The sequence below is a fragment of the Nelusetta ayraudi genome, unplaced genomic scaffold (assembly GCF_046127955.1).
Source record: "Nelusetta ayraudi isolate G7.1 ecotype Tasmania unplaced genomic scaffold, CSIRO-AGI_Nayr_v1 ptg000084l, whole genome shotgun sequence".
Lineage (NCBI taxonomy): Eukaryota > Metazoa > Chordata > Actinopteri > Tetraodontiformes > Monacanthidae > Nelusetta > Nelusetta ayraudi.
In genome coordinates this window covers 242646-269069 of record NW_027466134.1, presented here as the reverse complement: position 1 = coordinate 269069, position 26424 = coordinate 242646, and the positions used below count along the sequence as shown (strand labels likewise).

General features: G+C 45.0%; 1 protein-coding gene across 3 annotated transcripts in view; it reads left to right on the top strand.

Moving 5' to 3' along the window:
* The window catches only part of ror1 (receptor tyrosine kinase-like orphan receptor 1), a 114807-nt gene extending 93347 nt beyond the window's left edge, over nucleotides 1-21460 (top strand). For 2 of the 3 annotated variants that reach the window (XM_076045458.1, XM_076045456.1), the window contains 8 exons: nucleotides 11693-11820; nucleotides 12723-13040; nucleotides 13590-13835; nucleotides 13987-14201; nucleotides 16665-16847; nucleotides 17394-17621; nucleotides 18026-18390; nucleotides 18480-21460. In XM_076045458.1, the coding sequence (XP_075901573.1) occupies nucleotides 11693-11820; nucleotides 12723-13040; nucleotides 13590-13835; nucleotides 13987-14201; nucleotides 16665-16847; nucleotides 17394-17621; nucleotides 18026-18390; nucleotides 18480-19179 (2383 nt within the window). In that variant the 3' untranslated portion in view covers nucleotides 19180-21460. The remainder of the gene's footprint in view (nucleotides 1-11692; nucleotides 11821-12722; nucleotides 13041-13589; nucleotides 13836-13986; nucleotides 14202-16664; nucleotides 16848-17393; nucleotides 17622-18025; nucleotides 18391-18479) is intronic. The other variant, XM_076045457.1, reaches the window with a different exon arrangement.
* The last annotated feature ends 4964 nt before the right edge of the window (nucleotides 21461-26424 follow it).

Genomic DNA, 26424 nt, shown 5'->3' with positions numbered 1-26424 from the left:
AATTTTTTATTGGGGTGAATTACTCACTCGCCGTTGACGACAAATCACTCTCTGAAACGCTCGCAAGTTTGTTTTGACACACTTGAGCGCACGCAGGGACTTTCATACACGGCCCAGTGTGACGCGGCTTTCACACGCAGCCTGGACTGGGCCCGCTTCCTGTTTCCTTTACACCAGAACCCCCCCCCCACCCCCAGCCCCACCACCTCGCGTCTGTCTGCTGGTGATCCTGTGGGCATGTCTGGTCAAGGTTAAGTCTGCAAAAAGCTTTGTTGAAGAGGGTATGGCGTGTGCGTGTGTGTGTGTGTGTGTGTGTGTGTGTGTGTGTGTGTGTGTGTGTGTGTGTGTGTGTGTGTGTGTGTGTGTGTGTGTGTGTGTGTGTGTGTGTGTCTCAGGATGTCTCCCTGAGGGTTACAAGGCGTAGATGGGGTCTGTGGGCTTTCCCTGAACTTTGCCCCCATACCGCCTATGAACACACACATGTGCCGGAATGCAGAGAAAGTGTTCTTTCTTTTCTCGGGGAGCCACACGGAGGCACAGTGTTACTCTGAGCATGTCCCAGGTATAAATAGAAGCTCTTGTTTGCCTCCTGGACTTGTGACCCGGCGGTCAAGAGCCAAGGGATGTTTAGTCATTTGTCGAGCTTAACAGAATCAATCCAGCTGGATGTAGGGTTTTGATAAAGCACGTCCTCCCAATTGAAGTCAGCTTAGCGATCGGGCTTTGTGTTTATTGCCGCCGGCGCCTCCCGGGTTTGCATGTTGTGTGTGTGTGTGTGCGTGTGCTTGTGTGTGTGTGTCGGTGCTGAGGTTTAGACATTCGCATGTCAAGTTCGGCAAGAATGGAATGACCAAATGACTGATGAGAGATATGGGACATGACGTGGCTCTTATTACAGGAACCTGATTAGCCTCCCTGATGATATTGTGGATACACAGTTAGGATATGTACAGTGCTGACCTTGTGCACCGCCTTGAATCACATCTTTATAGAATTAGGGAACGCATCAGTTCGTGCGGAGGCAGGAAAACGGTTAAAAAGCACCCGACAATGAATTGTGTTTGTTCAAATAGCAGCTCAGATGTACTGGATATATTTAAAGAAGCGACACATTCCAATAATTGAGCAGTTTAAGACCCTTTGTTGTGCCTGCGTCTCTTCTCCAGGACATGTTTTTGCCGTGACGAGTCGTTTTGTAGGTATCAGTTGCTTGAACTGGTCCCCCGGGGGCAGCACGTAGGTGGGCTCCCTTTGTCAGCTGACCTGTTCGACAGCAACTCAACCAGAGGATGAAAGACGAGCAGAGGTGGCGACTGACGACTGTCGGTGCTGGACGTCTGAGTCATCTTTTGCTCCGTTCACTCCATTTTTTTCCAAAAGCCATTTTCAAAAGTTTTTGTCATCGTCGTCGTTAATCTTTTTTTTTTCAGTTTTTATAAATCAAATTCTACATCTTTAACATTTTTTTTTTCCAGGACGGTGGAACAGTAGCGGTTGATTCTCTCCTCTCCCCCGGTCATCTCCCCTCTGTGTCGCAACCGCAGCAGTTTTTCAACACAAGCGCGAGCTACATAAACACATTCGTGAGGGCAGAGTTGTAAAATATGGACGAGACCCCTGAGTTTGTGTGTGTGTGTGTGTGTGTGTGTGTGTGTGTGTGTGTGTGTGTGTGTGTGTGAAGCCTTTGCTTCACTGAGTGAATGATGCGCCGCTTAGTTCCCAGTGTTTTGAATAGTTGTTAAAGGCCGCAAATCCACTTTTATTGGAAGATCAAAGATGATGAACGGTTGTGTTTCTGCCTGTGCGCAGCCCACCGGTTACATGAGACGTCTGTTTGAGGCCGGGTGGACATTTTAAAGATGTGTATTTTAATTTTTATGTAGCCATGAGTCCAAATGCAAACCAGAACAGACTAAGCTATTTCATATGAATCATTAAATAACATGTAACTTAGAATATTAAACATTGAATATAAATATTTGTGACTTCTCACAGACTGCCATGGCCATGAAATATAAAATGCAGAGAATGACCAGAATGGACAGGGTCAGGGAGGAGAAGATCAGAGGGACAAGTTAGACGTTTAGGAGGTAAAGTCAGAGAGTCCAGACTGAGATGGTTTGGATGTGTTTAGGGGAGGAACAGTGAATATAGGAGGACGCCGAGGTTGGAACTGGCAGGCAGGAGGTCCAGAGGAAGAGCAGAGGAGGAGATTTATGCATGCAGTGAAAGCAGATATGAAGTTAGCTGGTCAGTTTAGATAGAGGCCTTAAAGGGAAACACGCCAAAGGAAAAGAAGGTTGTTTTTGGTTTTGCTTCAATCCACAATAGTAGTTCATTTTTGTAATCAGTCTATAGACATATATATATATATATATATATACATATATATATATATATATATATATATATATATATATATATATATATATATATATGTATATATGTATATATACATATATGTATGTATGTATATGTATATATGTATATATATGTATATATACATATATGTATGTATGTATATGTATATATGTATATATATATATACACATATGTATATGTGTGTATATATATGTATATATATATATATATATATATATATATATATATATGTATATATATATATATATATATATATATATATACATATATATATATTATATTATATATAAATGTAGCGATCAATTTAAATTTTATATTCCCTTTGTTTGTTTTGTGACTTTCATTTTTTTACAAGTTAACTTTTTCAACCCAAGACAAAATGACTGTGCTCGTTTTGGAAAGCCCGCTCCTGTCGTAGCGTGTGGACTCAGCTGTGGTCTGTGACTGGTGGCAAAGATAAAACGGCCAAATGCATCAATTGTTGCAGCTTTCCAGATATATTTGGAACGGCGTAATTGCTCTCTCGCGTCCCGTGGGCCAGAAAACTTCGGATGTGGCTTTCATGTGCGGGCAGATCAGGCAAAGACTGCAGCGATCCGTTCATCAAAGCGGGCATTTTCCGTTTTTAAACACTTACAGTTGTTTCAGCCCATAATTAGTCATAAGCCAGTCATCAGTCCTGCAGCCGCATGTCTCCCTCGTAAAAAAGGGATCCTCTGTCGATTGTTTTCTGGCCTCGGAGAGAGCGGCAGAGAGTTTGATGTCGGTGCATCAAAGGCTCGCGACGCTCACAAGTCGGCTCTGTTAAACCGGGCCAGTGTGTTTTAAAGGTGCGAACCCGAACCGTGTGTGTTTAAAGCGGTAAAGCGGGATTATTTATGGGCTCCGTAAAGCTTCAGTGCTTCTCTACACACCCACGCACGCACTCACGCACTCTCACGCACACTACATCCCTTTAGCGACTCGTAATTGGTCTTGTCAAGGATTATTCCAATTTTCCTCTGCGTTCCAACGTGTGCGTTCTTGTTCCCTTCATCGCCGTCGGTAGCCTGTCAGCCAGGAAACATGTGTCCTCGCGTCTTCATTTTTTTATTTTTTTTTTAAAACGTCTGCTCTTCTCCCTGTGTTTCCAGATCCAGTTCTGTGATGCGGGCAAGCAAAGTCATAAATCATGTGAATCGTGTGCGCTGAATCGCTAAATCACAGAAGCAGAATTGCTCGAGGCGACCCCCCCACCCCCACACACACACACACACACCACCACCACCACCCCTCAACTCCTCTTCTCTCTTTTCCAGTTGTTCGTATTTCCACACGGATGTTGCCGTGCAGGAATGCTGCGAGGACCAATTAAAGGCGGGACTTCTTTTTGTGCTAACAAGAACGTCGGTGTTTGTTTTCGGGTGGGATCCCGTTGTGACACCTTAGATAAATCATGAACCCACAGTGGATAATTGCATGTGATTTACTATTGTATTAATGAAATTGTTTTTGCTAGATGTAATATTTCTCCCTCCCTCTCTGTTGCCGCACGCGCGCACTTTTCCTTTTCTTTTTTTCTCTCTTCTTTTTCATTGCACTCGCTTTTCAAGGTCCAGTGTGGAAAAATTAGGCTCGATTTATGATTTTTGGTCATTTGGTTTTCCTACCTTTAGAATGGTTCTCATATAGAACAATACACATAGAGCAATAAGGGTCTTGTTCCTAGTTAGCTGCCGTGTTGTGCCGCCATTTTTGAAGGAAGCCCACCTAAAAGTGCTCTGAATACCACAAACGTTGCTACCTTAAACACAGGGCTTCCTTAAAAATTTTTACACACTGGACCATTAAGGGAGGCGGCTCTGTGCAGACACTCTGTCGGTTATTGGTCCAAACAAATCAGTTGCTAATGGCTCCGGCTGTCGCCACCGTGCTCCGTCTGTTTGTGTGCGCACGTGTCTGCCGAGTTTACACACCGACCCCCCCCCCCCACACACACACACACACACACTAACACACACTAATTGACGGGCTGATTGACACCTTCGCAAGGCGTTTTTTTTTTTTTCCGCGGATTGTCGATGCCCTGCAGCGCTGCTGGGAAGTGATGTCACCAAGTCGGGCGGAACTGTGAGGAGTGACTGGATTGATGTCGGGTGCTCCCCAGCGCGCGAAGCCTGTTATTAAAACTCTTTTTTTAACGTCATCCACGGTTGTGACTTCCAGCCTGTGTGGGCAAAAACAGCGACAACTTCTGCAGCGACTTGCATACTTGGGCTGCATTTTAAGTGAACCTGCCCACACACTCTCTTCTGCACATGCACTGTTCCAGTGTTCAGGTGGAACTTTTGGATGTGGGTGGTTGGATGGAGGTTGCTTAACACTACAATGCCAAACAAAGAAAATCATTTGCGTTTGTTTGTGTCTGGCTGATGCAGCCACACCTGATGAGACACTTGCCTCCTGCATTTTGTGATGTTAGAGACCCCCCCGCCCCCCGCTACTGAAACTTGTTTGACTGCCATGCAACATTAACATTTTGCTAACTGCTAGCGTGTGAGTGAGTGCCCTCAATTCACTCTGGCTTGGAACGTAATCACGTCACGCTGGTTTATTGTCTTTAGCCCAGTTGATGCAAACACTGTCTCATTTACTCTGTTACCGACTTCACCAAATTTACTGTCGTTGTAATGAACACACTAGAACTGACCTCAATTATCATTCAACAAGCTATAAACCTCTGCAACCATACATTCCACATCCGGCTTTGCAATTAGAATTAAGATACATTAAAATATCCAAAATGTAATTGGAGTCCAAAATGTATTAGTGTGACTTACACTTGCTAGGGCACATAAACCAAAAACTTTTGAGTTTGGCAACATCTGTGTATTATGTTTTGCTGAGAAGAGTCTCACACAATCATAAACAGGCTCAGTAATGTTTTGCAGACTTTCATCTACTCAAAATTCTTTGTCAGACCCCGCATCCAGGGAGGATATGAAGCCGCTATTGTACAGCAACCACACAACACAACAATTGTTTCACCTTCTCATCCTCTACCCGGCACTTTAGTTCCAGGCCCACAAGTGTTTTGCATTTGTTATTGGCCATCTCCAAAGTGCATTTAGTGGCAATTTATCAGACCTTTTATTGGACTCTAAAAGATGTCAATTTGACTTCTGTTGTATTCAATATTACATAAAAATGTTTTATTACGTGTTATGATCAATAAGCATTCTTGTGGTCAGGTTTAAATTGTACCATTAGGTTTGTGTGCAATGTCACCATCCACCTTATACCTTTTGATATTGTGTTTTTGCTTATTTCTTCTTTTTATTCATTTTTTTGGTGGAAACTTGCTGATATACTGCCGGGCTCTAATGCATTTATACTGTATTTACAATTTTTTACAGCTCTTGTTGAAGTTTTCTACCACAAAAACCATAAAACACTAGATTCAATTACACAGAATGAGGAATTAGAAATTTAGATAATTCAATTCTTTTTATTTGGGGAAAGCTACACGCTCATGTTAGCCCATAAACATTCTTGCCAAGGGGCCAATTCCAGGCAGTGCTTCGTTACCTCAATCGGCCTCTTCATCTGAATCTGCACTATTGTTATTTGTGTGCATAGGTCAAAAAAACCCATCAATTCTTATTGAAATCCAGCCAGTTTTTGTTAATTTCCAGCTGTTGGAACAAAACAAATCACCACCACCACCACCGTGTGACCAGAACAGAACTTCCTCAGTAGGCTTGATTCTCCTGCAAAACCCTTTTCCTTTTTAATTGTTGCTTAATATTTCCAGATGGACTTCTCACTGACACGGTGCACAAACAAGACGTGATATTTACTCAATTAAAAACATAGTTCATAATTAGTTAAACATATCTTACTCACCCAATACAAAATACTGAAAGAAACTGGTATCGGTATATCAAAAACATTCTCATGCCGGTTGACTGCACTCAATACAAAAGACAAAAAAAAAAAAAAAAAAGCATGTTCAAGTTCAAGGGCTTCTTCCTTTCTTTGTGGAGCAGCCTCTCACTGCAGGCAGCTCATCTCCTCCTCACTCAACACCCGTCGCAGGCCCCTGGAAACAGAACCCTGAAATCTAAAATGTCATCGGGATCCGCCCCTCGTGTCCTCACCCTCAAGTCCCGTCTTTCGCAAGATGTCCGCAAGTAAACAGTGGTGACTTTCACATCCCTCTCAGCCCCAGAAGTCAACGCGGAGCAGTCATCCAAGCCCACAACCTCTGGCTGAGAGGCGCCTGAGTTTACAGGCAAAAGACCTGGTTTTGCTCATAACGGGCGAGACTCTATCTGAGGATGAAGTCTGGAGCCAAAAGAGGTTGTTTGCTCCTCGGTGAACGGACGATCAGGCATTTAAAGAAATCCAAAAAAACATAAATTCTCCTTCTATGTCAGGACATGCAGCATGGAATTTAAAGTCCACTTAGTTTTTTGTTCTTTATTGGTGAAGAACCCACTTTCTTGATTCTTTCAAATGTCTGGACCTGGGAGGTGAATAATCATTTATCAAACCACGAGCCCACTGTTCACTCATTGTTCTAATTTTTTTTTTTTTTTTTTTTTTGAATAGATTATAGCATGCCATTATTGTTTGTTTATTTTTTTTTCATTTGGTCTATTGTTCACCTCAGCGTGCCATCACAATATCCAAAACGTCCATTTTAGCCGCTTCCTGCTCGTTAGCATTTGTTGCGATCTGCTCTGCAGCGCTGCTGTTCACCGCACGCACTTCATTGTCTAAAACAGAGCCCGACTTCTCCAAACATGAATTGAATTTAGCCCCTTTTGCGGCTACATAATTGTAAAAGCCGTCTTCCGGATGGCCATTAGAGGTTTTGTGCAACGCGAGTAAACGTTAATGGACACTTGAAATTTGATTTTGGCCGGGGGGCGGGGGGGGTCAACGCTGAGGCAGGACCTGTGGGACTGGGGAAGTTTAGGATGTGGGTGTATTGTGAACTTAGCATTCCAAGTGTTTAATCTCTTCATTTCACCCAATGGCTCCAGGTGAGTCATCCATTCTCTGTTGACATTACGCTGAACCTTCTGAACTTCTGTCCCCTTCAACCAGAACCCTTTAAGACCGTTGTGAAACTCTGTGCCTGTCATTTTGTCCTTCATTGTGAGCGCGCAGGGGTGGCGGCCATGTGTTTTGGTTACGTCCGTCTTCAGCTGTGACGTTGTGGCACTGAAACACTGTGACTCATCACTTTCTTCTCCCTCCGTTAACCTTCTCATCCTGGTTCCTGCTGCCATGCAGAGTGACCCAGCTGTACGCACGAGTGTCCCTCTGATGGATATTTTCCCTTTACTTGCTTACTCTCGGGGGTTTTCGGCGAAACGCACAATGAAATGAGTCAAAGTAAACTAAAAAAAAAACAGCGCTGCTTGTCTGCTGGGTTGAACTGGCACCACCCAGGTGTGAATGTGTGCGTCTCGACCGTAAATTAGGGGCGGAACAAGAAAAACAAGGACGGCGGGCTCGGAGCACGGCGAGCGCTTCCCTGAATAAATAACGAGGTCGGAAAAAATATAAGTGGACGTTGAATCGATGTGCTCAATCGCTTGTTTAGGTTCTGCGGCGAGGCTCGCCTTTCTGTTTGGATCTGGATTATAGATTGGGGCTCTGAGGGAAAAGCCTCTCCTTGTAATTAAGTATTATAAAACATTACACAGAGGGCCTCTGGCGTTGGTGTGTAAAATAAACGGCCCGGACAGTCATCCGCTGTTTACACAAATAGCAACCGCGCTCCGATCTTGCTGCCTGCCTGGAATAGCACAGACGAGCGCAGGCTGATGCACGAATGAGGAACTCCAGAAAGGCGCATCAGAAACGCTCAGAGGCTCTTCCTTCCCTTCTCTGCTTTTCCCTTCAGGGCTCGCCGCAGACACTCAACTCACAGTTCAGACACTGTGCCCTGTACTCATACTTGTACTTGGTGCACCGCTTTAGATGTGGATTTACTCCAAGTCAGACTGAGTCAATCACACCAAAGCTCATAATTGAAGTCTCCACACTGTCCGGTTTCAGACTGTATCCGTGGAAAAAGTGGAAGACTGTGCAGGTCATGATGCCCGAAGAGTTTGGTGCAACTGAAAAACACACTCACACTCAACACACAACACACAACACACAACACACTCAGTGGCGCTGCACTGGGTGGCAGCAAGTCTGAGTAGTCCTGTCTTTGAGAGAGTGTTGGGTGTGTTTATTCAGTTATACACATCTGATTTTAGGTGTGATTTTTTTTTTATTTGTTAAAAAGGAGCTGATTAAATCATCAGAAAATTAATTGCATGGCTTTTTTTTTCATTGCCCATCTCTCACGAAATTCATCTTGCAAGACTGCACAAGAAGGCTTCTTGTGCAGCGTGCAGAAGCTTCTGCAGCAACACTCTCCATCTAAATGTGGTTCCAGAAGAGTGAAAGCAATTAAACTCTAATAATCGCCGAAGGGTGATTTGCGGCTCGGGTGAGGCAGCTCCGGGCCGGACACTGTTGTAATTTTCCTGCACGGATCCGGCTGGATTGCGGTGGATCGTCTGTCCTGCCTTGTCATTTACTTGTCTGAGTGTGGCTTTCTGTTAGCATGCGTGCACCGACCAGTATGTGTGTGTGCGTGTGTGTGCGCGCGCGATTCCTGTGTGCTCTCCAGGCAGCTTTTCAAATTCTGCTTCATTACATTTCGAGAGGTTGTAGCCCAATAAATCTACCAATCCCTCAAAGCATTCCTCCAGTTTTCACAGAGGCTACTTTTTCATTACTCTCATCCCCTTGCCGTCTTTAATGCCAGGCACAATTAGGCTAAGGAGATGGAGCTCTTTGCCAAAAGAGGGGAAAATATCTGAAGATGCAGCAGTTTGTGGCCAGATGAAGGGCAGTCTGCACACAGACCACAACATGAACTCATTACTAGCATCATGCTTATTTTAGTAGGAAATGCTACAGTCCAAGGATAAAGATCTGCTTAAAAATGCATTGGGCTATAAATTGAATGTAACCATATCTCCTAGGAATTGGTATTTTGCAGACCACTGGTTGCTACTGATGTCTGGAAAGGCCATTTCAACATGAGCTGACATGGGTAGAGGGAGAGCTGACCTTGGCCCTTCATTCACTTAAAGCTCCTTGGAGACAAAGAACTTAATGACCCAGTTCTCACACCGCTCTCGCACATGCACTGAAGTCTTAACCCCCAGGGGCCATTTCTCATCCCCCCCCCCCATACTACTTTGGTCAGCATACGCCTGCAGAAATAAGTAATACCACTGACATGAGTATTGGTTACATTTGAGGTAAGCAGACAACAAACTCTGAACTCAAAACAGACCACGCCATGAAGCGGATGGGCTACGATGGCAGAACACCACACTGGGTGCAACTCCTGTTAGAGTCAGAAGAGAAGAGTCAGAGTTCTAAAAAAAAAAAAAAAAAGTATCATTGCTGCTGACCATGTCCACGGGTTAAACGGACAATTTTGGGTCCAACGACTATAAATCGTCCCCTCAATACAACCTCTGCTTAAGAAATGTAACATTTAGACACAAACAGCTACTTTATTTTTAATCTATTCCAGTATTACAAAAATATTCATTCATTCATTCATTCATTCATTCATTCATCTTCTATACCCGCTTATTCCTATTCAGGGTCACAGGGGTCTGCTGGAGCCTCTCCCAGCTGTCTTAGGGCGAAGGCAGGGTGACACCCTGGACAGGTCGCCAGTTCATCGCAGGGCCACATAGAGACAAACAACCATTCACACTCACATGCACACCTCCGGACAATTTAGAGTGTTCAATTGACCTCACGTGCATGTTTTTGGAGTGTGGGAGGAAGCCGGAGAACCCTGAGAGAACCCACGCAGACACAGGGAGAACATGCAAACTCCACACAGAAAGGTCCCAGGCCCGGGCTACAAAAAAAAATATATATATATAAAAATAAAGTCTGCATGCATTTTATATAAAAATTTTATATAAAAAATGTTTCGGGCCCCCCATGACTGCTGGGCCGAGCGCTACCGAGCGCTGTGCACCAGGTGAATTGGCCAGCCAGCGCAAAAATCAGGACTTTTCAGCCGTCAAGTGTTTCTTGTTTGTATTTGCGGCGTCGCCCTACCTGTTTCCACTTGTGCCCGCAAAGCCTCTGAGAACTGTTACACAGATGGCGGGGTAATTGGCGTCATCCACACGCAGTTAGGTCCCTCGTAAACTACCTGACTTTCACTGGCACGGGCAGGAGACACAGTTGGATGATAATGAAGCTGGCGGCCTCGGGGGGCTTTATTTTGCTGTTAAACATGACGGGGGAAATGAAGCGACGTGTCTAAGCCAAACAAAGCTGTATTTATGTTATTCTTACTCGGGTCAGTCCCAGCCGAGGACGCGGCCCCCACTCGCCTCGCTCCTCTTGCGCGGTCTGCCTGGTCACTTTCACAAACACAGTGCGCCTCTGCTTGCCATTAAGTCCGCTCGGCAGCGTCTGCAGCGCCGGGACGCACTTGAAATCAGCCAATAGCTTCAATATGGTGCGTGTGTTTTTGGTTTTTTTTTTTGTTGTTGTTTGTTGCTGCGTGCACAGCGGAGATGCGCAACTCCCTCAATCTTGCGGTTACGCCTGGGTCTCGGCGTCTCCCACCCCCATATGGCACAATTTAAAGTGCATGACATGCGCGGTGATCTCACACCGCGCGGACAGCGTGCGGTTTGTGCGTGCGCACAAGAAAGAGAAGAAGGCGAATTCGCTTTTGGGGGAAAAAAAAAACAAAAAAAACCCAAAAAACAAGTGGAAGGACGGAGCGGAGTGTAGCGGCATCAAGTGCACACATGGGACAAACAGGCGAGAGTCACCAAAAGTTGTAAAAACACGACGGTCGAGCGCGCGCCCCTGCATGTGTTTCAGATTAGAGCTCATGATTGCATCTCTGCAGTGAGTTGGAATTAAGTCTCATAGCCAAACGTTAATTCCCGTTGCGGTTTAAATCTCTGCTGTGAAATGGGACGTGTTTTCCCCTTTACTTAACGTAATTTATCTTCAGCCAACCAACAGAGGACGGTTTCATTTTCTTTCTTTCTCTCTTTCTTTCTTTTTTTCTTCTTCAAGGGATCAGCAGCATCGAGGGGGAACTTTCCTCCCTCTTCGCCGAAGTGCAACTCCGTTTGATTTCGGGCGGTTTCTCAAACGTGGCGTGTACTGGCCTCTAGCGGTAGCTCTGTGCACTGCAGCACATGCCCAACGACTTCGCCAATCTCACCGTGTTGATTCTCCCCCGTGTCTGTCCCAGGGAGGATTTTGAGGAGGAGGGGTTCTGCCAGCCCTACAGAGGCATCGCCTGCGCCCGCTTCATCGGCAACCGCAGCATCTTCGTGGACTCGCTGCAGATGCAAGGCGAGATCGAAACCCAAATCACAGGTGGGACACACACACACACACACACCGTCCCCTGTACACTCAGCCATACAGATGAAGTGCATATTTGCTTCAGCCAAGTCTGTAATTTTGTCTTGTCTATGAAGATATAGAGTTGTAGCCAGTCACATTGATAGTAATGCCATATTGCTGCGTTTACTGTCGATCTTTGCAGTAAATTTTAAATTGATATGTTTTCATCTGATGCTGCTTGATCATCAAAGGTCCCGTTGGTAGTAAAAAAACAAACAAACAAACAAACAAAAAAAACAGACCATTTTCTCCCTTAAAGAGTCACAAGCACCAGTTGTAGACATCATTTATCAGAACAACCATTTGTGTGTCAGTGCAAAGAGATAAACACGGGGTGGGGGTGGGGAGGTCTTTGGATATTTAATGAAAACAGACCGTTACTCTTAAAGACATCAGCTGAGAGCTGTTTGGGAGAATGGTAATGAAGACGGTTTACTTTGAACTGATGTGTGCTCCTCAGGGGAGCGAAGGGGACGGCTCTGCGTCTCGTCCGATACTTTGAGAGCGATTCGCTATTGAGATTTTCTCTGCCATATGGTCCCATTAGAACTTCAGTAGTAATGTAAATCATGCACTCCACACTCAGAGCTTTCCCATTTGCTGGTGTCACGCTATCAAAACGTGCGCTCCAGAAACTTTTGGTGAAGTGCTCGCTTCACCTAATGATTTTTCGTCCTCTGTTAGCAATCACAGCAAAGCATGTGTTAGTAATACGCTGGAATGGAACGTTCACTGTGCAGCTGCAGGTTTTATCGTCAGAAACCCATCCTGTTTCATTTGTTTAAAAGCTTCTGACCTCGTGTCCTCTTGTTTTTGTGAAAGTGCTTTAAAATTGTTAAGCACAGATGTGACCGTGTGGCTTGTGTCTCCAGCGGCCTTCACCATGATCGGGACGTCCAACCACCTGTCCGACCGCTGCTCCCAGTTCGCCATTCCCTCCCTATGCCACTTCGCCTTCCCCACGTGCGACCGCAGCACCGGTACCGACAAACCCCGGGACCTGTGCAAGGACGAGTGTGAGATCCTGGAGAACGACTTGTGTAAGACGGAGTACATCATCGCCCGCTCCAACCCGCTCATCCTGAAGAGGCTCAAGCTCCCCAACTGCGAGGACCTGGCTGCCTCCGACAGCCCCGAGGCTGCCAACTGCCTGAGGATTGGAATCCCCATGGCCGAGCCCATAAACAAGAGTAAGACTTCTGCATTTCACCAGATTTATTGTTTTATTGAAGACTGCAACACTTTTGCAATTTATCTTTCTTGCAAAACAACCGAGCTGGCAAACTGTTGCACGAAACCTCTCTCATTCAAATAAATGAATGGATGAACAATTTTATTGTTGCAGTTACAGCAATGCGTAGTAGAAATATGCCTAGCTGCTGTCAAAGATCTCCAGAAACTCAATAGTTTTTGTATTAAAGAAATGTTGTATATAAATCGTGTTTACTGGTGCTCAACAGCTTTTGCAAGAGGTCGCATTGTCCAAAATTCATTTTGATTCATTTTGATTTGTTGACCCAGAAATGATGCAGAAATTCAGTTAATGCAAACTGGAAATGAAATGAACTGAGAGGATTAAACCCCTGTCTCCTGGAAAACTGTCAGGAAAGGTTTACTGGTTCATTAGTTGATTAGGGCCTATGTTGTCCATTCTCCTGCACCTTGCTGTGCTTATATATCATTAATTCCCCAAAAGACAACAAACACCTGATGTCCAATCCCACCTTCCTCTCCTCCAGATCACAAGTGTTACAACAGCAGCGGTGCAGAGTACAGAGGCACGGTCAGCATGACCAAGTCCGGTCGCCAGTGTCAGCCGTGGAACTCCCAGTATCCCCACAGCCACACCTACCTGGCCGTCCGCTACCCGGAGCTGAACGGAGGACACTCCTACTGCCGCAACCCCGGCAACAAGCACGAGGCCCCCTGGTGCTTCACGCTGGACGATTCGGTCCGCATGGAGCTCTGCGACATCCCCATCTGCGGTGAGGAGGCTAGACTAGTAAATTATGGGGTGGCTGTCTTAAAATGTGTTAGTGTGAGTGCTAAATTAATGCTAAATTGTCATTCCGATGAGAGATACTTCATTTTCCTCTTTTATTTCATGTTTTACTGAGATTTTATCAACCCCTGCAGATCATAAGGAAAAGTCCGGTGGCAGCAACATGGAGATCCTGTACATCCTCGTTCCCAGTGTGGCCATCCCGCTGGCCATTGCCTTGCTTTTCTTCTTCATCTGCGTGTGCCGCAACAGCCAGAAGTCCTCCAGGCCTCCGGCGCCTCGCCAGCCCAAACCGGTGCGCGGGCAGAATGTCGAGATGTCCATGCTCACGGCGCCGTACAAGCCGAAGGTAGGCTAACGCTGTGACCAGGGGTATTTTTTTTTTTTTTTTTTTTGAAAGGATGTTATTGGAAAAATTGTAATAATGATATTACAGTCAATACATGACGTTACTGGAAAAGTCGGCGTTTTATCATAACGGGAAGCTGCAGTTTCGCACCTGGCGACGAGCTGCTCTGAAGCCGAGGCTCATATTCAAACTCGTGATGTTATGAAGCAGCTTAATTGGACCCGCATGTGACTCGGGAGCGTTTTGATGATGTCACCGCGGGGTCCCGCAGAGCCCAAATGTTTCCTCCATCTGCTCTCTATAAAGTGGGGAAGAAAAAAAAAGCCATCCGTTTCTCTTTCGCACGGCTAACGAAGCGATCTTACGTAAACACGGGTTGCGATGACGTTGCCCCGGCGCATCATCAGCCTTGTTGTCCCCACAACTCTTGAAATGCGATTTTGGTCACTAAGCACAGTCAATGCATTACAAGTGACTGTCTGTGGAGTGTTTAAATTGTGAGAAAAATAAAGCTGCATTGGCGAGGTTTGCAGTGCAGCTAGTTTGTTTATTTATTAAGGGTCCCTATTCATTTTCACCTCCAGAAACTTCTTCTTGAGGTCCACACAAAACACAGAAACAAAAAGATTACCACACTTACGAATCAAAGTGAGTGAAAATGTTCCCCGAAAAAATCTTAAGTGTCAATATTTGCTTCACACCAGATCTGTATCCACATATGAACAATCAGAGATTATTTATCATAACATAAATTGCTCAAGGTTTAACATTGGAACTATCCTAACATCTTTTTCAATTGCAGCTCTTTCCTGTCTTTCATATCCAATGGTCATCATTGAAGTTTCCCCTTTAATAAATAACTCTTTCACGTGTCCCAACATTGGAATCTAGAAGCTATTCAGTGTAACAAATTGGCAGTAAGGGACAAAATAAAGACGGATTGAAATGTTCCTCTGACCAAATAAAAGGCCTACAGATAATGTTTCACACTCATCAAAGCATTTAGCAATGCATTTTTGGCATCATTGTTTTTTTACCCAGCTAAGTGCTGGCCTATAATCCATGTCTCATCTGGTTTCTCGACACTACAAAGTAGAAAATGTTGAAATTCCGGCATTTTCAAGCTCTTTTTCGAGCGCTTGGCTCTCCTCCACCAGGCTCTTCAGCGGGGTCACCCAGGGTTCATTGTCCACGACAAGCCATTTATATGCACAAACATGCGTATACACAAACTCATCTGTGTTTGTGCGTGTGTGGGATCTGGGGGTTTGGGTGTGGGAAGAAATAAAGGGGTGCAGCAAAGGCTGTAACTAAAAGCAGGTGTGCGTCACACAACACCAGCAGGCCGCATACCCACAGCGCCCCCCTCGGAGATCACTCAGTTTCCCTGCTGCTCGCCCAGGAATTTCATTATTCATCTCCAAAGTTCCTGGAATCTGAAAATCTCTGCCAACCTCTCCTCACCTTTAATCTTGGGCCGGTACACGCACACACTCGCACACGGAGCCATGCTTCCAGTTCTTACGCAGGCTTAGATTCATTTCCTGGAGCCGAGGCGCCCTACACACAGTCACGTCTTGTCCAATCCTGAGAGTTTTCTTTTGTTGTCGAAGAGAACAACAACACGTCGGCCGTAAAGCAACAGTCGGCAGGTCATTTGTCAGGGAGTGAAAGCGTTGCGATTTATTAGAGGTCATATAAAACAAGCTCTGTAGCAACATTCCAAGCATTTTTTTAAAACTCTGACCCAATGCTGATGTTGGTCAGTGTGTCTCTACAAAGCAAATCCTCTGTTTTCCCTCTTTGTCAGATTTATGATTTGAAGGCAGTGTCTCTGTTTACAAGTCCTTCTTTGTTGGCCCTATTGCCTCTCCAGCTGCTGCTGCAGCAGTGTTTTAAAATCAGTCCTCCCTAAGGTCAAGTGGGCAGTTGGATTACATTCATTTGTAGTGATCAATTAATTTATAAGAACCTAATATAATCTGTAATAAAAAAAGATGTACACACATATGTGTATATATAGCCATATCTATGTGTATGTATGTATGTATGTGTGTGTGTGTATATATGTGTGTGTGTGTGTGTGTATATGTGTATATATATGTGTGTGTGTATATATAGATATATGTATGTGTGTATACATATATATGTGTGTATATATATATAGATACATATATACATATGTACATATATATACATATCTTCAAGTACACATCTTTTAATGTACTTTAGGTTATTTGTACCTTAGGTTATTATACTTTATCATCAATTCATTGACTTAACCCGAAAAGTGTGCCTGAACTACCCATGATGTATGTGTGTGTGTGTGTGTGTGTGTGTGTGTGTGTGTGTGTGTGTGTATATACATACAGTACATACATACATACATGAAATGTCCCCCTTTAACTCCCTTCTAGGTCTTTGCCCACTGATCTCAGTCAGTCTGTCTCCTCTGTCCCTCAGCAGAGCAAGGCCAAAGAGCTCCCCCTGTCAGCGGTGCGTTTCATGGAGGAGCTCGGCGAGTGCACCTTGGGGAAGATCTACAAGGGTCACCTGTATCTGCCAGGCATGGACACGGCTCAGCTGGTGGCCATAAAGACCTTAAAGGACATCTCCAGCCCCCAGCAGTGGAACGACTTCCAGCAGGTGCGCGACTGATCTCTGCCGGCGGACCTTTGAATCTACTCCGTCCTCCTCTCTGCATGAAACCGTTTTGTGTGCAACAGCTGCGAGGCCGCGAAAGCCAAGGACTGTGAGCTGGCAGAAAAGTGCATCGCTTCAATTTAGCACTTGACTGAAATAATCAACTGCTCCAAACAACGAGAGTCTATCCTACTTCGCTTTTACCACTGAACTTGAAGTGTGACTGCTTATATTTGAACAAATGTTAAACACAGTGGGAGATGGCAGACCTGTTGCACCTGAATATCACCCAACAGCCCATTCATTCACTGGAAATGGCTCCAAAAATAAACTCAAACTAGAAGGAAATTGTTCAAATAAATTTGCAATGAAAGCTAAAAATAAGCACAAACTGCAAAGTAAGCAAAAACTGTCAGTGTCACGGAGAAAGAAAAGCGGCCTTTATTCACTCAGTCTAAACAGATTACTTTCAGGCTCAAATGATGCATGTCAGAATCTCCACCCAAGCCTGTGTGGGTGTTAACGTTCCCATTTCTTTCCCGTTGGCAGGAGGCAGCCGTGCTGACAGAGCTGCAGCACCCGAACGTGGTGTGCCTGCTGGGCGTGGTGACCCAGGAGCAGCCCGTCTGCATGCTGTTTGAGTTTCTGCCCCAGGGAGACCTGCACGAGTTCCTCATCATGCGCTCGCCTCATTCTGACGTGGGGTGCAGCAGCGATGAGGACGGCACGGTGAAGTCCAGCCTGGACCATGGGGACTTCCTTCACATGTCGATACAGGTGGGAAATAGAATGAGGATGTAGCACCTGACACCTGTTCGCTGGTTCTGAGGTTTAATAGAGTGAGTCCAGCAAGGCAGCTGGGTCGCTAGCAGCGCAGCTGTGAAATCTGGTCTGTCCAAGTTGTTTTCAGCTGGGACAAATATGACCGGACCAATCGGCATCCTTTTAACGGAAAGAGGCGGGGCTAAGGTTGGGGTTTGATTGTGTGGAAAGCTACAAAGTCAAAGCCAACTTTATGACCTATACTGCAGTACACACAGAAGACTGAATACCGTTTCTCACATCCACTCAGCAACTGAAAAATATGTAATGGTATTATACTAAATATAGTAACATTGAAATATAGAAATATACAACTGTAGAAATGAATGGTGACCTTCTGTCTGATTGCTCAAACACAGATAACTGCAGGGATGGAGTACCTGGCCAGCCACGGTTACGTCCACAAAGACCTGGCAGCTCGTAACGTCCTGGTGGGCGAGCAGCTCCACGTCAAGATCTCCGACCTGGGCCTCTCCCGGGAGATCTACTCCTCGGATTACTACTGCCTTCAGCCCAAAACCCTGCTGCCGATCCGCTGGATGCCCCCCGAGGCCATCGCTTACGGCAAGTTCTCCACCGACTCGGACATCTGGTCGTTCGGAGTGGTGCTGTGGGAAGTCTTCAGCTACGGTCTGCAGCCGTACTATGGCTTCTCCAACCAGGAAGTGATGGAGATGGTGAGGAAGAGGCAGCTGCTGCCCTGCCCAGAGGACTGTCCACCCAGGTTAGTAGTGGTTATGGAAAAGTTTTGGCTCAGTGTCTTTCTTCTATGTAATTCCTGACTGTTCACCGTCTCCTCTCTCTCTCTGTCAGGTTTTATGGTCTGATGACCGAATGCTGGCAGGAGGGACCGTCCCGTCGGACCCGATTCAAAGACATGCACGCCCGCCTTCGTGCCTGGGAGGGCATGTCGTCCCACGCCAGCTCCAGCACGCCCTCCGGTGGCGGAGGCAACGCCACTACGCAGACCACCTCGCTGAGCGCCAGCCCCGTCAGCAACCTCAGCAACCCCCGCTACGCCGCCGCCGCCGCAGCCGCCGGCTACCTCTACCCAGCTCAGGCCCTCCAGGCTCCGGGCCAGATGGGGCCCATCACGGCCTGGACCCCCATGGCCATGCCCCAGGCCCACCAGCGCTTCATCCCCGTCAACGGGTACCCCATCCCGCAGGGCTACGCCGCCTTCCCCGCCCACTTCTCTGCCCCCGTCCCGCCCACCCGGGTCATCCAGCACCACCTGCCGCCACCAAAGAGCCGCTCGCCCAGCAGCGCCAGCGGCTCCACCAGCACGGGCCACGTCAGCGGGGTGCCGTCCACCACGGGCTCCAACCACGACGCCAACACGCCGCTGCTCTCCCACTGCATCATGCCCGGCGGCGGAGGGCAGCCCCAGCTGTACGGACAGATTTCCCAGAAGGGGGCGGGACAGCTGGACCACATGTCGCAGACGTCGGCGCTGCTCGGCGCCGATCCCGACATTTTAGTGTACGACACGGTCATTACCGCGGACCTGTAGGAGGACGGGAGGTACTTGAGTTCAGTCTCAACCTTGGAACCTCTGAGAACAGGTCTGATCAGACGGGACTGATCAGAGAGCAGGCTGTATGCAAGAGACACTGCCCACAGCTACACAAGTATATACACCGCTGTCTGACTTTTAAATGCCTTCCTTTTTTTTTTTTTCAAAGTGTACTTACTACCATGGTTTGAAATGTTATTATTTTAACCTCTGTGTAAATACGGTACCTGAGTCCTGAATTCATGAATGAAAAGATATATATTCAAAGGACCTTTTTTATTATCAAGGACAAGAAATGCAAAATGAAAAATGATCAGGTCCACCCGGTGTCCTGTAGAACGGCCCCGGCCGATGGACTGTGAGGGGACAAGCTCGCCCCCAACCAGGAGGTGCCTTCCAGCAGGTGCTGCCACTCTGTTCTTGTTCTCAGACTGGATAATAACGCAAAGATGTTGCTGTCGCTTCGTGAGGTCAAAGGAAACCCGCTGGAGACCACCAGGACATCAAGAATGGGAACAGAAGAAGACGGAGGCTCACCTGACAGCTCCCTTTCCCAAAGTCGGATTTACACAAAAGTTTAAGCCAACATGCGACATCATCGGCACCAAAACGGCATCCTTTGCATCATCATCTGACACCAGAATGTCTTGTGAGGATCTCAGCATCACAAAAGAGCACGGCAGCCCAAATCTCAGCTTTCAGGTTTTTTGTTCATTTTGAGGGGGGGGATTATGGAACCCGGGAGCTTCCTTCATTCATCATTTCAGTTTAGGTCTCATGCAAGAGTCAACGCTCAGAGTCAACGCTCAGAGTGGACGTCTGACTGAGGACCAGTTCAATCCTCCAGCTGTCGTTTCCTCCTTAACTGGATCGGTCTCAGGGCAAACGTTTTGTTCACCGTGGCAGGGCAGGAGTCCGCTTTCAGTCACTGATGCAGTGTTCCCTTTCACACAACATTTTATCACAATTTTTTAATTATATTCCAGAGATTTTTTTGTTTAGTTTTGTTTGGTTTGGTTTAGTTTTCTTCACAGGGTGTTCCTTCACGCCATCGTCTCTTGCCTGCCCTCCTTTCCACAATGTTAATCGTCTCACTTGCCTTCTGAGATTTGGACACATTTGAAGCACATTGTAGCAGTTTGGTTCAAAGCACAGCAGGAAAAGAGTACTGAAACAATATAATAGTTAATTACCTTGGTCTCTGCTTTTAATGTCTCCACCCTTTGCTTAAGCATCCTATTGGAAAAAAAAAAAAGAAATCTGCCTGTGACAAGAATTTTTCATCAAAATAATAATCTTTAAGCTTTTATGAGATGTTTCTCTTGGAGTTGTTAGGGTTTTTATTAGCAGTAGATGGACACTAACACGATTTTAAATGTGTGTCAGTCTGGTGTCTGCAACCCATTGCATATTGACTTTGTCATATAACAAGTGCACACTTTTTCCTATTTTTAAAATCCAGTAGAATGTAATGATGTCTCATTGAACTTCATGTGATCGAACCTCTATCGAACCACAGGACTTGAGCAGACGCATCATAAAGTGTTCATCAGAGATTCAGTCGGACCATTTGTGTGCTTGTTGGTCTAGCAGACAATCATTTTCGCCGCATGTCCTGACCAGCATCACTTAAATAAAGGTACATTGAACCTTTAAGTGACGTGCAGAAGCGGCTCTGGTCACATGAGGTGGAAAACACTAGTGGTGAAAACACAAGGCAGCGATCAAACTGAAATCTGACTGAGCCCAGAAGTATTTATTTAATGCTCATAGCATCAGCTGATTGTCCATAAAATAAAAAGCTGGAATGATTTTATTCACCAACTCACATTTTCAGTATCTGAGTCATTTGGATCGATTTTTCCATTGCTGTTTTTATTCCTTTGTTCTTCTAAAGCAGTTGGTTGCAGCCTCGGAATCAGACCCTGTAGACACTCGGCCTCCACTGGCGTGTAAACGTTTTGTGTGTACTAATATAGCGGTGCGGAAAACAAAACCACTTGTACACAAGACTGTGAATCTTAATTGAGTTTAGGCATTTTTGTATTTGACAGCAAAACAAAAAAATAGGCGGAAAAAAAGCATAAATGTTGCCTTTGTGTGTGTTACAGATATCCGGCTCAAGACAAAGTCAGTTTGTCCCCATAACAGAAGGTTTACGTGTTTATCCGTTTGACCAAGAGAGGCCTTGTCTTTGTATTGTGTCTGAACATTTTTGCACAGATGTTTTGTATTACGAAATCCTTTATTAAATAATGTTGTTTGGTTAACCATGGAACCAGTATGTGTTTCTTCATAAATTCGTTAAAAGAATGGATGGCGCGTTAGATAATAATTAGCTTCTTTTTTCCCCCCTTGTTGTTGTTGTGTATACAGTACCTCACGTTGTAATTGCAGTGTCGTTCCACTGCGTGTCACTAAAACACAATTTCTGCAGTTTCCTCGCGCTTGCTATAGCTTTTCTTCACCACGCGGTGGTGCACTTTCGATGTGACAACGACAGCAACAGAGTCAATCTGAGGCTCGAAAAGGATTCTGCTTGTTTATCATGCTTGTTTACAAAAAAAAGTACAAAAGGGCGTATTGTACATTATAAGCTACTTAATGAGTCTCACTGCAGTGCCTTACTTTAAGCTAACAAAGGACTCTCACGTGGAGGAGACCGTCATGGCACCGTCATTTGTTTTAAGTTAGTAGTTATAGTTTAGTTATATATAAGTTTCTCACATAATACAACAAATAAAAACACCGGAACCTTCAGGAAATGTTGCTTTTTCTGAATTCCAGAGTTCCTTGTAATTATTCATGCTTTTTTGCTTTTTTTCCAGCATGATTCCTCGGATGAGTCCTTTTGCTAACATCTTGTAGAATGATGTAATCTTGTCTTCACTATTGAGTTTTGATTGCTGGATATATTTATAGTATTTAAGTATTACAGTAAATCTACATAAGCTAAGTCGTTTTCAGTGCTAAAGGGAACAGCCTTGCAATTTTGCAACATGCAGTTGCACATTTACCAGGAGAAAAAACAGGTAGTGTGAACTTTTTATTTACATCTGGGAGGAGGTGCTATCCCAGCTGTTTTGGAGCGAAGGCGGGGTTACAGCCCGAGCAAACCACCAGTTTATCGTAGGGCAACATTAGACCTAAACATTCACACCCATATCTGTGGATGATTTAGAGATGCCAATCAGCCTCATGTCGGTCAATGAACTTAGGAGGTAAGCGTATCAATAAGAATTGACCTAAATAAAGGCAATTAGAAAAGGGTACAAAATATTTTCAAGGTTTTGTCCAGCCATAATCTCTCTTCCTGAAAGCCAGAGAGGTTAACCTCTGACAACTAGTTGGTGAAACTGAGGAAGACCACTCCCTCTCTCCAGATGACAGTAGATCCCTGAGGGATGCCTCTGTCCAAGAGGCTTTGCTAATCCTCTTGAGTTTAGGTGTATTGAGCTGCAATGAAGGAATAGGGTGAATGGTTAAGAGCTATTACACATGTCGCAAACAGGTTTGAACAGTGACAGTGGTAAGATGGATAGAGGATAGATGGGCAACAAGTTGTTTGCCAGTTTTAGACGTCTTTTGCAATTGTTGAATTTTTAATCAAATCACCGAAAATTAGCAATAGATTAATCAATCACAAAATAATATCATCAATAGCTACGACTCTATCGTTGCATCGTTTGTCAATTCTTCAGCACCTGTGTCTTGTATTTTATTCTTTTCTTTGTAGCTTCTCATCCCTTCATCAATGTCGCATTTTATGTCATTTTCAGTTTGTCTTCCCTTTCCCCCTCTTCACCTTTGTCATTAACTGTGTTTGCATGTTTGTCTATGGGGGGGGGGGCTGTTTGGCCAAGATGTCGTCACGACGCCAGCAGCTTAAAACTCACAGTGCAACTCTTACTTTTTGTCTGTGATTTTAACGGAGAACTTCCTGCTCGTGACAATTGAAGGCTTCCTCTTTGATGGCCAAGAGGAGGTGACGGGGGTGGGTGGGCGTTCGGAAGAGAAAAGGATACAGTTTCATCGTGTCCCTCTGTCACGGCAGCGCTGCAAGACTCCAACAAGCCCCTGATTGTTTGGGAACACGAGCTGTTTTTGTTGAGGGGCCGATAGCCGCTTGAACCCTGCTGTCCGTGCTGCCACACTCTGACCTTGAGCAGAGGAAGTGAAGTGAAGCCTTTGAACTGTCAAGTGAGCTATCAGTGGCTTTTTTTCTTTTTTCTTGCCCTGGGGACTGACAGAGCTGGAAGTGGTCGGGTGAATGAAGAAGTCATCTTCTTCGTCTGCCAGTTTCCATGCAAATTGTTAACCACACAAAGAATTCATTCAAAATTTTGGAGCATTTCGAAATGAAAATGAAGAAGTCGCTTTTTTTTTTTTTTTCCTTTGCATCAGTACGGATGAATCTCTCCAAAAATATATCTAGTGCATACATACATTTTCTGTAATGGACCCTTTGATCACAACATGTGATGTAGTGACTGAAGACCTTGTTGTAGTCAAAATGTCATCCTTACAGAAAAAAGAAACTGTGAAGACTGAATGTATTCAAAAATGTTCGATTGATTCTAAGTTGACTTGCTGAAGTTCAAACTGAATGTGGAAGAAAGAGGATTTGAGTGACTTTGATGGTGGTGAACATGGTTAATGCTGCCAGATGAGCTGGTCTGAGTATTTCACAATCAGCTGATCTCCTGGGATTTTCACACACAACCACCTCTAGTCGAGGGTTTCAATAGAATGGTCCCAAAAAGAGAACATTTCCAGTGAGCATTAGTTTAATGGAGGAAGATGTCCTCTTAATGTCAGGGGCCAGAGAAAGTGTGCTGACTGGCCTACTGTATATGCACACTTCAACCACTCTATTAGGTACCCCAAAGTGAGGTATACAGGAAGACAAATCCTTTATTTCTTAGAGTATGTGCAGGGACCCGGTTTGTTTTGGTATACCGTCCATGCAGTGCAAAGTATGACATCTAGTGGTGAAATTGTATGGCAAATAGAGTAGCTGTTTGGTTTTTTTTAACCCTTACCTGGTTTCCTTAGGCACACCAGCTTCCTCCCATAGACCATAAACTAGTGAGGTGACCTGTAAATGGTCTGGGGGTTTGAATTAGGAGTATTTGGTTCTCTCTCTCTCTCTCTCTCTCTCTCTCTCTCTCTCTCGCTCTCTTTCTGTGTGTGTGTGTGTGTGTGTGTGTGTGTGTGTGTGTGTGTCAGCTCAGCAACAAACCAGTGGCTTGTCCAGGTTGTAGTCTGTCTTGTATTTTTGTTTGCTCAAGAGTGAAGAGAGAGAGAGAGTCTGATGCCATCATTTTCCCCAATATTTTGCTTTGAAGTGTAGAATTCTGATACAGACTTCATGGTGTTGAGATTGTTCAGTCTTGATTTGAGAGGACTGAGTACAAATGTTCATCTATACATAATGTTACATTACATTAAAAATAAAAAAATATTAATAATAGTCTGTGTCACGCGAAGCTTGTGGCGTGGAACAAAATCATTCAGCTGTTTAACGATCCTCTTCACCGCCAGACAGATACCGAGTGAGATACAAACGTGGAAACATGAGAGGAGAACAATAGAGACTGAGATGGATCCGCATTCCTTTTCTCTATTCATGCCTCACGGAATGAGATCACATGACCCCTCCCAAAATCTTAGCTTCTCACAGAGGTGCTGATAGACTTCATCTGTGCGGGCAGAGCTAGACGAGCTGGCTCTCCCTGCTGCTGCTGCTGCTGCTGCTGCTGCTGCTGCTGCCAAACCACCTCATTGCTGTTGTGTTTTACACACACAGACACTTGCATGTCTTTAGTGTGTTTGAACGGTTCACAGAACAACGCTCATTGACTCATTTGGCACCCTGTGGCATTGAATACCTTTATGGGCCATGGCAATCATTAACAGGGGCGTTTTTAAATGCAGCACTAAAAAAAAAAAGGAGTCTTAATGTGTGTTTGTACTTTGTAGACAGAGCCAACATATTTGAATAGCTCTTGGAGTGCAGATATAAATAGCATAAAGCAAAAAGTATGTAAATCATGGGCAGGTCTTTGGGTGGACCTGGTTGCTGTGTTCATTTAAAAATCTGAATCAACCACAGGGACTAAATGAGTTTCTTCATTGAGTTCAGGGGAAACCACTGCACAGATTCCCTTCTAGATTTTTCTTTACAAACATCACTGTATGTTATTTCTTTTTCTTTTTTTTTCTTTTTTTTAGCACAGTGTAAGATGTACTTGCAGTCACTATGGCGCTGTGCACCTCATGCTATCTTCTCTGATTAATGCTTCAAGTTGGAGACAGTATGCATGATAACATGCAAATGTTTGCCTTCATTTTTATTGCCGTAATGCATATGTAGTCCGCATCTAAAAGAAAATATAACATGTTATAACTCAAAATTGGGGGTTGAATTCAGATTTTTGGCGTCAGATTGCCTTTGGATGTCTTGAGACCTTTTTGCTGAAGTCTAACAATTCCAACCTCCCAGCAGAACTGGTAGGAATCTTTGAAACAAAGCTCATTTTGGCACGATTTACGAGCCGAGCTAGTTGTTGTGACGCTTTTACACCATTGCCAGTAGATATGATGTGATAGGTGCGTGCTTCCCAGCCTTTTACCTGCTGTCTCTCATTCCCTGAACGGTTCCTGCTCTTCTCTACCACTCGATCTTATAATCCATCCGTCATTTCACTGGAACAGATATCTAATTCTTTCCAGCTGTGAACCATAGCGCTGAAACTCCAAGAGCAAGGTCCGCCACTCCTTATTCACCCCCCACCCTTCTTCTCCACTTCAACTCCTTTCCCAACAAAACCATCAGTCTGGTTCCACTCAGCCTTCTGGTCTGAGATTTCTCCACTCCGGGGCCCCTCCAGGCCCAGGGAGGCATCAGGGAAAGGTCAGCTGGCTCCCCCCCCCTGCTTTTCTGGGTGCCGGGATACTGCAGAAGTCACCCTGTGATGTATAAACAAGCAATGAAACTTCTACATTAACTTTACCATGTAGAGATTTTTTGGCAGCATTTAAAAAATAATGGAATAAATTTAAAAAAAAATAGCTAATCAGAGGTTGGCCCGTCAATGTGAACAGCGGAGGGAGCATTCAAATGCAACGGAGACCAGACGTGTCTCTGATATAATGAAAAACACATCTCAGTGTGTTCTTCAAAAGATTTTCTTTCTCATTTGGGTCACTCCTTCCGCATTCTAACTTGACTCGGTGCCA